Source organism: Halichoerus grypus, chromosome X, assembly GCF_964656455.1.
Source record: "Halichoerus grypus chromosome X, mHalGry1.hap1.1, whole genome shotgun sequence".
NCBI classification, from domain to species: domain Eukaryota; kingdom Metazoa; phylum Chordata; class Mammalia; order Carnivora; family Phocidae; genus Halichoerus; species Halichoerus grypus.
The window spans coordinates 32,014,225-32,027,848 of record NC_135727.1 but is presented as its reverse complement, the minus strand read 5'-3'; the positions used below and the strand labels follow the sequence as shown (position 1 = coordinate 32,027,848).

The following is a 13,624-nucleotide window of genomic DNA, read 5'->3' as shown; positions in this document are numbered from 1 at the left end:
AGAGTCTATAAATGTAAGCATTAAGTGTTATTACTAAGTTAATTGTTGGACTTGATACCTTTAAAAAATACATGTAATTCAGTTCCTTTTTTCCTTGAGATGAAGCTGTCATATAATATCAGTGGCACAAAACTAGAGGAGAGATGCTGTTAGGTCCTAAGGGGAAGGGCCTTGTGTGATTAAATTAAAAGGAAATTTAGTGCTCAGATTCAGTAACGACGACAAACAGTATCATGGGAAATAAACAAACTTCATGCGGGCTACTTATACAATAGTGAATAGGACAACACGAAACTCTGTAACACCACACTGCCTTAAAACCCTGAAAAATAGTTAGTTTTAAAGTTTATAAATAATTGTGAGGCAGTCGTGTGAGTACTTTAAAATGGAAACACACAAACAAAACATATTTTCAATAGCCTGGTTAAATTAGCTGTTGGCTGACTCTGTAAGATAAGGAATAGCTTATTAATAAAATCACTAAGGACATGTTCTCTTGAAACTTAGGGTTTTAAGAACGGGGCTCCCAGTTTAGTAACTGCAAATTTAAAAAAGCTCAACAGCAATTATTTACCAATATTAAAACTGGTATGAATTTAAATCAATTATAGAAAAATGTATTCTCCACTTATTTAATAAATAAGAAAATATATCAAAATTTACCACTGCCATAATTTTCAGTCACAAAAGCAAGCTCTATAAGCTGTAGAAATCTTCTTGGCAATATTTCTTTGCAACCAAAGCATTTCGTTTCCCGGAAGTCAATAATTTAAGGGTCTCAAATAGGGCAGGGCCTTCAGGAACCATGTGACTGCTAAGGAGTTCACTGATTGGTAGTTGTGCCCTCTCCTATCTCTTAAGAGAGGCTAAAAATGATTTAGTAGGTGATGTGTTTCTATGGAACTAAGACTTATATCTTACAGGCTGTCACGTAGTGTGTTACTTCTCAAGACCTAGATCCCGTATTTAAGGAAGAAAAAAAATTACTGAGCCTAGTTTAAAAGACTTACAGAAGTTCAAATTACATTTTCATGGAATTCCATTTAAGAAAGCCTGCCTGCCTAATATCATGAAGGCAAACAAAACCAGATTAAAATATATAACATCAGTAAACAGGTTAACATATATATCGTTAGCAAACACTATTCCTGTCTGATGTCATGGGATTACACAGAAGACTTTTATGAAGTGATTCCATTTTATAAAATGGCACCTGTACTGTTTCCCTCTCAACTTCGTTCCAGAACACACCACCTGAGCCCTCTCTCTCATGGCCGAAGTTTCACCTGCCTACGTAACAAATTCAGCAGCCTTTCAACAGGCTACAACCGGAGTCTACTGCAGGAAAAGTTCTGAAGATTTGAAAACGCCTTACCCCAGATATGAGAAATACTTTGCAGAAGTCCAAAACCGGCAGAATCTGAAGAAAACTGGCAGCTTCCAGTGTGTCTTGAAGGTTGTCCATGTTAAGAGAAAGCTTTGCGGTATAAATGAAATCAATAATTTTCCTTAAGCCGACTTTGCTCACACCATGAAGCTTAATGCACATTAAATCTTGTTCTTTCATTCCACCTTAAAGAAAAAGACATTCAATTAAATGGGGGTGGATAATTTAATTAAGGTCAAACTCACTTCTGCTGCTAATTAGATGCAATAAAATCAAGGAAAAGTTTTATTCTATGTAAGCATTCATGTCAGAGTCAGACTTCTGCATATTTTACAGTTAAAAGAGAGTACTTAAAAAGGAGTATCTCTATACTAATGGAAGTCGTATATAATGCGAGTGCTTCCAAAATGTTCTCCTGTCACTTCATATCCTTTGATGGATTAAAGACTGTCTTAGTCAGACCCAGAGTCTCTAGTAGAGCATTCAGATGTGTATCTGGAAAAGAGAAGTTGTGAAACAAAGATGGACAGAAGTATGAAAAAGGCACATTCATTTCCCAAGTTTAAAAAGCACCACTTACAACTACACGTACCAGGTGTATATTCCTTTTGAGATGATTTCTTCTTGGAAAGACACAGATCAAAAGAACTGAATTTCACTTTAGAAACAAAAATATGTAAACATGCATTTTTCAGATTGTTTTAAGGGGGGTGCAGAATTTAACAAGCTAACTTACCTGTGAACATGGCCTTGAAGTAATCACTAGCAGAGGCCATCATGACTCTATGCACAGGGAAGGCGTCATCGGTGTCGCCTGGCATCAAAGTCACATCACAAAGCAATCCTTCAAGTCGAAGCTGGTCAAAGCCCTACGCCAAGAGCAGGAGTTGAGTCATTAATCAAGGTTAAATGGGTATGCAGATTTCTGCCCACTAAAATTCTGTGTATGTATTAACGGGTGTGTTAGAACATAAAACCAGTAGAATAATTACTCAGAAGAAAACTGAACAACTTACTTGATGTGTGACGATGTCTATTTAATTCACAGTAGGAAAAGGTAAAATGAAGACTAATGTAGATTAAGAGCACATATGGAAAGAGCATAGAGTATATATATTCACTTATTTACACAACTATTGGCTTTATCTTATTTTGAAAAGAAATTACCACGTACGCTTTCATTTTCCCATGTGCAGGATCAGGGTGGGAGATAACATGCTTTCTGTAATAATATGTTTATAGTTCTTCTATAGTGCATTCCGGACACACCTTGTTTTTATAGTTTTTGTGGGTGTTTTTGTTTTTTTTTTGCTTTTTAGGGATTGATTTATTTATTTGAGAGAGCGAGCGAGCACGGGGGGTGGGTGAAGGGGCAGAGGGAGAGAGAGAATCTTAAGCAGGCTCCACGCCCAGTGCAGAGGCAATGTGGGGCTCCATCTCACAGCCCTGAGATCATGACCTGAGCCAAAACCAAGAGTCGGACACTTAACTGACTGAGCCACCCAGGCGCCCCTAGTTTTTGTTTTTTTTGAGAAAGAAAGGTATAGAGAATCTGTGTTAATTGCAAGATAGGCATTCCTTGCTACTAACTAGATTGTTCCATCTCTTTGAGAATTAGGGATTGTCTTAGATATCCTTATACTTGGCACATTGCTGCTGCTTGGCCAATTATCTTTCAGGTTTCAAGCTTGGAATTTAATTACCTTTGGAAAAAAGAGCCCAGGTAGCTCTGACATGGGACATAATTGTCCCCAAAATGCCTAAAGTTCAATGGAGAAGTAATAGGCTGGCACCCACGATTCAGGGGATGGACAGGGCTCTTGCGAGAAGAGGGCCTATCGGTTAGCTCTTCCACTCACTCCTGTGATGATCCCAACCTATGACAAATAGGCAGACGTTCCTTTGGTCTATTCTTGGGAGAAGGAAACATTTTAAGATGATAATCGGCCGGTAAAATGCACAAAAGGGAGACAATATGTAATTTAATACTCAGGCTCAAAAATGAAGATTTCAGCAAGATTTACTGTATAGTTTCAAATGGTAATATATTATTATTAAAAATCATGAAGATCCTCATACAAGTTACCTTCTAATATATATTGTAATGTAATAATGTAACACAACAAGAACTAACAGCAAAGAGTACTCCATCCCCTTCACATTTTAATGACCCCAAATAAAACTTTTATTTAAAGTTGTGTTTCACGGATTTAAGAAGCAAAAGCCATGACATACTGAAGAATGCAGTTTGAGAAATATTGATCCTACACATATGTATAATATAAATCTCAGTCTAAACATCTTCTCATCATAATTTTTAAATTACTTTTTAAAGAAAATGCTTGAATCTACAGAACTGGAACTTCAAAGAGATAATGTGATCCAGCCACTTTCTCTCTTGAGAGAGATATAAATATTTTTATTCCAAAAATATTTATACATTATACATATACTTTAGAACAGGATTATGTATCATATTTTTCTTTCTCCAACAGTGACTGACATATGTTTTTGTTCACAAATATCAAATCTTTCACAAATGCCTCTTTTCTTCTATAAACACAAACATTATATACCCCACCCTTGATATTTTCCATTTTCCCATTGCTAAATGATCTCCAGCCTCTGTTATTTAGAAAAGTAAAGGTAAAAAGCGATGTCCATTTTAGGGGAATAGTCTCACGCAGAAGGCAAAGAGTAGCTCTTTGAAAATTCATATACGGAGTCAAAAGTGCAATAGGCTTAAGAGGACTGCCTTTCAAAGGTAGACAAGCACTGGGAAGGACTGAAAGTGACCACTGGGGTGGGGACGGGATGGTCAAGAAGATGGCGGGAACCATCAGAAGAGTTGAGGGACTAGCATGTTTGCATTCCCCACTGCCTGGTACACAGTTGGCACTTAATATATGTTTGATTTATGTTCAGTTACTGCAGGAACAAACAACTCTGATTTTACCAAGAAGCCACCACTTGGTATTTTAAAACCATGGGGTCATGTTGAGCAGAACTTTAGTTTTGGGCCAAGCTAACCAGAAACCAGGCACTTTATTTGGGAAACTTCTCCCAATAATAAAAACTAATTGCACCCACAGTGTTTCTTTGTATTAAACTGTAATGGCTAAGATGAGAGAAGAGGAATTGAACCAGGGTCCGGGGGTGGGGGAAGGTTGACTCACAAAGGCTTGGCTTTTTTCTCCCTCAGATAAATTGCAGGTGTTTTTTTTTTTTTTTTAAAGATTTTATTTATTTATTTGAGAGAGAGAGAATGAGAGAGAGCGAGTACATGAGAGGAGGGAGGGTCAGAGGGAGAAGCAGACTCCCTGCCGAGCAGGGAGCCCGATGTGGGACTCGATCCAGGGACTCCAGGATCATGACCTGAGCCGAAGGCAGTCGCCTAACCAACTGAGCCACCCAGGCGCCCTAAATTGCAGGTTTTTAAAAAATTAAATATATGCTTGTTATAAAAATACAAGATATAAATTGAAAACTAAAACACCATTTCTACATACAGGAAGTAATTATTGTTAACAGTTTAATATATATACGTCCAGGCCTCTTTCTTTCTTTTTTTTTTTTCCTAAAGATTTTATTTATTTATTTAGAGAGAGAGAGCGTGCGCGCGAGAGAGCGCGAGCAGGGGGCAGGGAGGTGGGGGAGAGGGAGAAGCAGGCTCCCGGCTGAGCAGGGAGCCTGACATGGGGCTCAATCCCAGGACCCTGGGATCATGACCTGAGCTGAAGGCAGGTGCTCAACAGACTGAGCCACCCAGGCGCCCCTCCAGGCCTCTTTCTATACATATGCATAATGTATCATTTGCTTGTACGTATAATAGGATTTTTTTAAAGTGGAATATTATACATATTATTGTGCATTTTTAAAATTCACTTGAGCACATAAAATGGACAGCACTCTATACACACAAATCTACTCCATTCTTTTTAGGGGATGCACAGTATTCCATCATGGCGGCATACCATTCATTATTCATCCGTTCCCCTCTGGACACTTAGGCTATCTCTCAACTTTGGCCATTACAAGCAATGCTGTAACAGACCTTCTTGTACATATACTTACCTGTGTAGGTAGATCTGTGGGAGGTATTCATAAAAGTGGAATTGTTGGTTTGAAGAAAACGTATTTTTAAAGTTTGAATAGCTACTGGCAAGTTCAAGCCTATGGTTTATCTTGGGAAACGGATTATACCTTGGGTACTAGCAAAAAAGATGTCAAAATACCAATGAAGTGAGACTAGGTACTGTATGCCACCTTGCTTTATTTTTATCCATGAAAAAAAATTCGGAATCTTCTCTAAGGTATATATAGATAATTATCTGTGAAAGGCAATCATGACTTATTCTGTCAAAAGCAGTGATTGTATCCAGTCAGTTATTTTCTTCCACTAAAAACAACAATAAAAGCCCAAGAGACAAACAAACTAAAACCTCAGTTCATTTGCTAGCCCTTCTGTCTTGAAAATATTCCTACAAGTATTTTATACTGGGAATTGAGTAATGTAAGTAGGCTCCATTCCTATTCCTTATTATTCCTTCTTTTTCCTTTCGAACAAAGGAATAGCTAATGCTTCCTGTATCATTATCTGTGTCCTTTCTCATTTTGTCCATATTCTATTAAGATACTGCTTGTTGAGGTATATACTCAATCCTCAAAATCTGGACGGCTCAGCTAAGACACCAAGGGCTTTTACCTGCTTCACAAATCTGATCATTTTGCTGCCCTTTGCACTATCTTAAAAAAAAAAAACAAATCCTCTCCCTTCTTCAGTATGATCTGGCATCCCCAAAGAAAGGAAGCTGAAGCTCCAAGACCACTTCTAGTGCATTCTGAGTATCTTTTATTCTAAGCTTAATTTATCTACCTTTGGCAAAGTGTCTGTTTCTGTGAGGTTCTGCATTTATTTTCACTGCATATGAAGTAGTTTCCCTATCTGTATATTTCACAAACTTTATTTTCAAGTGCATAAATGAACAATCCCACCATCCAATTCCATATTTGCCCATTTTATTCCTGATTATTGCTATCTTTATCCAAATAAGATCTGTCAATCCAGATTGTTTTCATACAGATTCGAAATATCTTGTTTGCATGCTGTTATCTGTATATCCCAGCTCTGCCTCAAGAGAAAAAAACTAAAGTTCCTTCTACAGCATATTCTGTTGTATAGAAGACAGTCATTTCTCTAAACAACTTTTATACTCTAATCTTGTGAAGGCACACATTCGAAGAAAAGGGGAGGTTATTCTCCCCCACAATTCTCACTTGCCCTGTATGTATCCACCTTTTGCTTTCACTCTTATAAATCTCTTGCCCTATTTAACTCTGGGAAGACTCTCAAAGATGCCTTGATGGGCAGCTGGCTCAGTCGGCAGAGCACGCAATTCTTGATCTCAGGGTCGTGAGTTTGAGCCCCACGTTGGGTGTAGAGATTACTTACTAAATAAATAAAAAGATACCGTGCACACTTAAAATGTGTCCTTTTATTATAAAATTGTTTTCTTCCACCAGATTTGTATTAATTCCTCTCGTCAAAATTCTATAAAGTCTATTGTCTCTTTCTGTGTGCTAGTTCACCAAACACTGATACAGCTCTGCTTTACACAAAATGGCGCCAAGTTTCCAGTGAGTCTTTTAGAGTATCTGTAAAGTGGTTCCTGTTGCTTTAAACTAAACTTTTTTCTGCCCCAATCCATATCTTAGTTCTTTATTTTTCTATTTCTTCTGGGCCTTGGGTTCCATTGATGTAGAGATTATTATCTGTTTTTGGTTTCTTTACTCTAATGTTTCCCTTTCCCCCTCCTATAAAACTCCCCACATCTATTTTTTCTTCTTCTTCTTCTTCACATACTTTTGGGGGGGAAAAAAAAAAACCCAAGCATTAAAAAAAAAAAAAGGTTTTTCAGTTCCCTCTATTAAACTTACCCTATGTATCAAAATTTCAAATCCTATTTAGTAGAGGGAGGTATATATGTAATACCCTGAAGGACTGAGCCATTTTAAATGAGTTTGATAAATTTTTAAATGGTCACATTAAAACAGAAGGGGATATGCGTTGACATTACACAACTACAGTATAGAAACCATATGAGCTACAAATAATTACTACCAAAAGTTGGTTGGATGTCAATAGCTTTCACATTCAATATAATGTCATTTTGAAAAAAGTTAGATTGATAATTTTGGGTATTAAAAAGCAATCTGATAAGCAAATCTTTCCATTAAATTCTGCACTGGAAGTAACTTATTAGCATATTGTATCAGTTTTGATCAGTATAATTTTGAAAAGGAAGTGGGATAAAAAGGAAATGCATCCTGAGAAGAACAATAAAGATTATTAATGGAAAATATGTTTTACAAACAAAGATAAAGGAACTCAAGAAAAGGTTAAGGAATGGGCTTATTCCAATCTTTAAGTAAATGTAATGTATTTGATCAAAACAATACCATATCCATGTTTTTATGATACTGTTCTTCATTTAATTCCGAGGACAGAAAAGGAACAGATGCATGTTTAAGGCAAAAGAGAGATACAGACTGGATATAAAAGTTTCTATTAATATGAATTAAACTGTGCTCTTATTATATGACACAGCCTGGAGTTTAAAACTTCTAATGGCTTTCTATCAGTGTTATATCACAATATAGAAATTTAAAGATTTTTTGCTTTGTTTTGCTTTTTAAGATTTTAAATAATCTCTATACCCAACCTGGGGCTCGAACCCACAACCCTGAGATCAAGAGTCGCACGCTCTACCAACTGAGCCAGCCAGCCACCCCTGGAATTTAAAGATTGTTTAATCTGGCCCCGGCTCAACGGTTCAACCTTATTTTTCATTATTTCCCTAAGTACTCTGACCCACTTTATCAGGTTGTTGTCTAGACTGGCTCATTGGTAAAAACCAGGCTTACCTCTTTTCTAATACCTTTATTTATGCCATTAGTTTTCACACAGAATATCCTCCCTCCTTCAAAGCCTAGTTCAAATCTGACCTCCTTTGTAAAGCTACCTCTAACCAAATCTCCAAAATAATCAGGCACCTTTAGTCGGAGTCTCACAATTTAGCATTTAATTATATCCTATAGATTTTTGTTTTCAGCGAAGATGAAATAACAGGCACTGGATTTGCCTTACCTCTTGAAGCAACGTAAAGCCAGACAAAATATATGAAAAAAAAAAAGTTTAAAACTGCACGAAGGAGAAGGGAAAGATGAGAAGCAAGTTAGATGAGCCCCATGATTGTTCTGGACTTTCCAAGACAGAGGTATAGGGAGTAGGAACGCAGGCGAAGCCCAGCGTTCTCTCCTGGTGAGTGTTGAGGGAGTTAAGACAGCTAGGTTTGTAGGGCAGAACACTGGAGAAGAGATCTGCATAGAGAGGGGGCTACGGAGATCAAAAAACAAATAAAATAAAGTAAAATAAAATGAAATAAAATTTTAAAAAGTCTCCCTCAAGTATTCAGGTGAGTACTGATAAGTGTATTTGTCTGGGGAAAGAATCACCCAGAAGCAACACAAGAAAACACACCAAGGCTCACAAGGGCTGAGCATAACTCATTCAAACCACCAAAATGGAAACCTTATGATTCTAGGGCCTTAGGCAGAGGACTCGTAAGTATCTGCCTCAGTACTGGGAAGTAGTTTGCCCCAGAATAAATGCTGTTCTGGTACTACCACACAAAGCTTAAAAGTTAATGAAAAATAGGTTAATAATAGCAAAAGAATTGGGGAAGGAAATCAGAATGCAAAGTATGACCAAACTGATGGTGAGCCCTCCACCCTACCCCCTACTTCTTCCCCCAATATATCCCAACCTGGAATTAAGGTACCATGTCGCCTGGAGGCAGTCATCTGGGAGCAGACAGAGGAAACTCCCAAAGCTCAGAGAGAGTGGAGAAAATCCATTTTACTTGTATTTCCTTCTGCTCTTTTGAGTCCCAATCTCCAGGCAATTCCAAGGCTGTGTTGGTGGCAACAGTGACAGTGGGGGTGGCAAATGCCGAGAACCGAGGGAAAAGAAGCTTCCTCTTTGATCAGAGGACCTGTGATTCCTCTGCAATAAATACCTCTCTGTATTTGGACCAGGATCTGGGTTCAGTGGCGGTCAGTGTATGGCAGAGCAGGATAAATAAAACCCAGCTTTCAGGCCAGAGGACCACAAAGAGAGCCCTAGAGAACCGGACAGTCCTGGGGAGATGGTCAAGATGGAGGAGCATGGAAAAGAGACCCTGCAAAGCTCCACACCATGGAATACTTCTCAACAATAAAAAGAAACAAACTACTGATACACACAACAAAGTGAATGGATCTCAGAGATGTTAGACGAAGAAAAAGAAGCTTCCAGACTGTCCGATGCCATTTATGTAATACTCTCAAAAGGACAAAACACTGTGACAGGAAACAGATCAGTAGTATCCAGGGTTTAGAGGCGGAGATGAATGTGACTACCAAGCAGTAACAAAAGTACGTTGGGGCAACAGAACAGTCCTGTATGAACTGTGGTGGTGATTACACAAAAACAATATATTTGTTAAAACTCATAAATGGAGGGGCTCAGTCATTACGTGTCTGCCTTCAGCTCAGGTCATGATCCCAGGGTCCCGGGATGGAGCCCCGCATCGGGCTCCCTGCTCAGCCAAGAGCCTGCTTCTCCCTCTGCCCCCTGCTCATGCTCTCTCTCAGATGAATAAATAAAATCTTTAAAAAAATAAATAAAACTCGTAAATATAAAATAAAAACCAAAAAACAAACTCGGGGGCGCCTGGGTGGCTCAGTCGGTGAAGCGTCTGCCTTCGGCTCAGGTCATGATCCCGGGGTCCTGGGATCGAGCCCCGCATCGGGCTCCCTGCTCAGTGGGAAGCCTGCTTCTCCCTCTCCCACTCCCCCTGCTTGTGTTCCTGCTCTCGCTGTGTCTCTCTGTGTCAAATAAATAAATAAAATCTTTAAAAAAACACAAAAAACACAAAAAACAAACTCATAAAGGTATAGCCCAATAAAAAATCCATTTTACTGTATGTTAATTTACAAAATAAACATGTAAACATGTATGTTAATTTACAAATAAACAAAAGATTTGCCAATTTAACACTAGCTGAAAGAAAGCTGGCATAGGGGCACCCGGCTGGCTCAGCTGGTAGAGCATGCAACTCTTGATCTCAGGGTTCTGAGTTCAAGCCCCATGTTGGGCATAAAGCTTACTCAGAAAAAAAAAAAAAAGCTGGTATGACTATAATATCAGACAAAATAGATTTCAGAGCAAAGAACATTTATTACCACTCTCAGCTTCCTCCTTCGGAAACTAGAAATAGGAGAGTAGATTAACCCCGGGGCATCTGGGCGGCTCGGTTGGTTAAGCATCTGACTCTTGATTTCATCTCAGGTCATGATCTCAGGGCTGTGAGATCGAGCCCCACGTCAAGCTCTGCGCTGGGCATTGAAGTCTGCTCAAGACTCTCTCTCTCTCTCTGCCCTCCCCCCGCCCCATGCCCGCATGCATGCTCTCTCTAAAATAAATAATCTTTTTAAAAAAGAAGAGCAGATTAATCCCCAAAAGCAGGAAATGGAAATAATAAAGATCAGAGAGGAGATTGATGAAATCAATTGATTTCATTGATTGATGAAAACACAGAAAGAGAAAAAACAATAAAACCAAAAAACCTGGTTCTTTGAGAAGACCCATACATTTGATAAAACTCCAGCCAGACAGATTATGGAGATAAAGAGAAAAAATGCAAATTACCAATACCAGGATTGAGAGAGGTGATAGTACTAGAGACTGTATAGCTTTTAAAAGGATAATAAGTAAATATGAACTGTATGCCAATAAATCGGACAACTCAGTTGCAATGGATAAATTCCTTGAAAGATACAAGCTGTTAAAAGATTACTCTAGAAGAAATCAATAACCTGAATAGCTGTATGTCTAACTATAAAATTAAATTTTCACTGGTGAATTCTAGCGAACATTTAAGGAAGAAATAACACCAATTCTACACAAACATATCCAGAAAATTAAGAGGAGGGAACATGTCTCAACTCATTATCCTAATGCCAGCATGATCCTAATGCCAAAACCAGACAAAGGTAAGAAAACTAATAAAACGAAAACCAAAATTCTTCATGAGCATAGATGCAAAAATTCCTACAATTTTAGCAAATAAAATTTAATAATATATAAAAAGGATAATATATCACGACCAAGTGGGGTTTATTCCTGCAATGCATGGTTGCTTTAGTGTTCAAAAATCAATCACTATAACTCACAATATTAACAAATTAAAAAGAAAAATGATGAGATCATCTTGATAGGTGCAAAAAAGTATTTGACAAAATCCAACATCCATTTCTGATTAAAAACACGACACAAAACTCTCAGCAAATAGGAACAGAAAGGAACTTTTCTTCAAACCTAGAGTTAACATCATATTAATGGTGAAAGAATGAATGCTTTCCTCCCTGATGTCAGCAAAAAAGTAAGAATGTTTACTCAGCTACTTCCATTCAACATTTCTCTGGAGTTCCTAGGCAGTGTAGTAAGGCAAGAAAATGAAATAAAAAGCATCAGATTGGAAAGAATGAAATAAATATCTTCATTTATAGGCAAAATGATTGTCTATGTAGAAAATCCTACAGACTTTACAAATAAAGGCTCCTAGAGTAAGTTGGTTTATCAAGGTTGTAAGATATAAGCTCAATAATCATTAACAAACTGTATTACTCTATACTAGCAACAAACAATCAGAAATTGAAATTATGTATTACAGCACATTTAACTATCAGTTGGTATGTGCTAGTCGTCTCTATGACTTCAATGTATGCTAAATAACAACAACAAAGCCTCATTTGAGAGAGCAGGGTAATAATATACTAAAGTACACTAAAAGGAAAGGTGGTAGACTCTCTTCCAACTGGTATCTTAAAGATACACACTCAATTGTGGAAGTAGTAGGTTAACTTATTGTACCCTATCCTGAGTACCACAAAAGCTAGTCCCAAGAAAAATTATACATTCATTTCTCTATACTCTAGCTGCCATTTAGGTAACTGAAATAAAGAAATAAGAAGTTTCATTTTGATAAAAGGTTCAACAATCTAGATTATTTGAGCTCTTCTTTTATACAATACAATTTACTCTAAAATCTTCATGCCTTCTTCTTTTAACCGAAGTATAGTTGACACAGAATGTTACATTAGATTCAGGTGTGCAATATAGTGATTTGACAAGTTTATATGTTACGTTATGCTCATCACAAGTGTAGCTCCCATCTGTCACCATACGACACTATTACAATACCACTGACTATATTCCCTATGCTGTACTTTTTATTCCTGTGACTTATCCATTCCATAACTGAAAGCCTTTACCCCACCCCCCTTTACCCATTTTGCTCAGCCCCCCAACCTTCTCCCCTCCGGTAACCATCAGATTGTTCTCTGTTTACAGGTCTGTTTCTGCCTTTTGTTTGTTTGGGGGTTTTTTTGTTGTTGTTTTTTTTTTTTACATTTTACATTTAAGTGAATTCATATAGTATTTGTCTTTCTCTGGCTTATTTCACTCAGCATAATATCCTCTAGGTCCATCCATGTTGTCACAAATGGCAAGAGATCATCCTTTTTTATGGCTTAATAATATTTCATTATATATGATTCATACATTCATATTATATATTTCATTCTATATAATATATAATGAATTTTATTCTTAACAGAAATAGAATTATACAGAAATATATATGCATATTATAATGAAATATTACTGTATGTAATATATATTAAGTAATACATATATATTAATACATGTGTATCTCCCACATATTCTTTGTCAATTTATCTATTATGCCTCCCTTCTTATGTTAATACATCTTAATTTTTTAATTTTTTAAAGTAAATTCTATCCCCATCATGGGGCTCGAACTCACAACCCTGATATCAAGAGTAACATGCTCTACTGACTGAGCCAGCCAGGTGCCCCAACAATACATTTTTAAAGTTGTTTATTTTATGATCATAAAGTTTTAAAATTGGGTACAGTTCATCAACATGACATGATAAGCAACCCAAATGTCTACCTTAGCATAAACATTTCATAAAGTTAGCCCACTGGAAGTCAAGACAAGTTAATTTGTATACGCTCTTGGGATAATTCATTTCTTTAACATTGTATTACCTAGATAATAATTTGAGACTATAAAATGATCTTTTACAGGCTTTACAACTAAAAGTGGA

At 37.2% G+C, this 13,624-nt stretch overlaps 1 protein-coding gene across 10 annotated transcripts in view; it reads right to left on the bottom strand.

Moving 5' to 3' along the window:
• The window catches only part of KLHL13 (kelch like family member 13), a 203,983-nt gene that overhangs the window by 22,120 nt on the left and 168,239 nt on the right, over positions 1–13,624 (bottom strand). For all 10 annotated transcript variants that reach the window (XM_078065136.1, XM_078065128.1, XM_078065135.1 and 7 more), the window contains 2 exons: positions 2,124–2,256; positions 1,376–1,572 (listed from right to left, as the gene is read on the bottom strand). In XM_078065136.1, the coding sequence (XP_077921262.1) occupies positions 1,376–1,572; positions 2,124–2,256 (330 nt within the window). The remainder of the gene's footprint in view (positions 1–1,375; positions 1,573–2,123; positions 2,257–13,624) is intronic.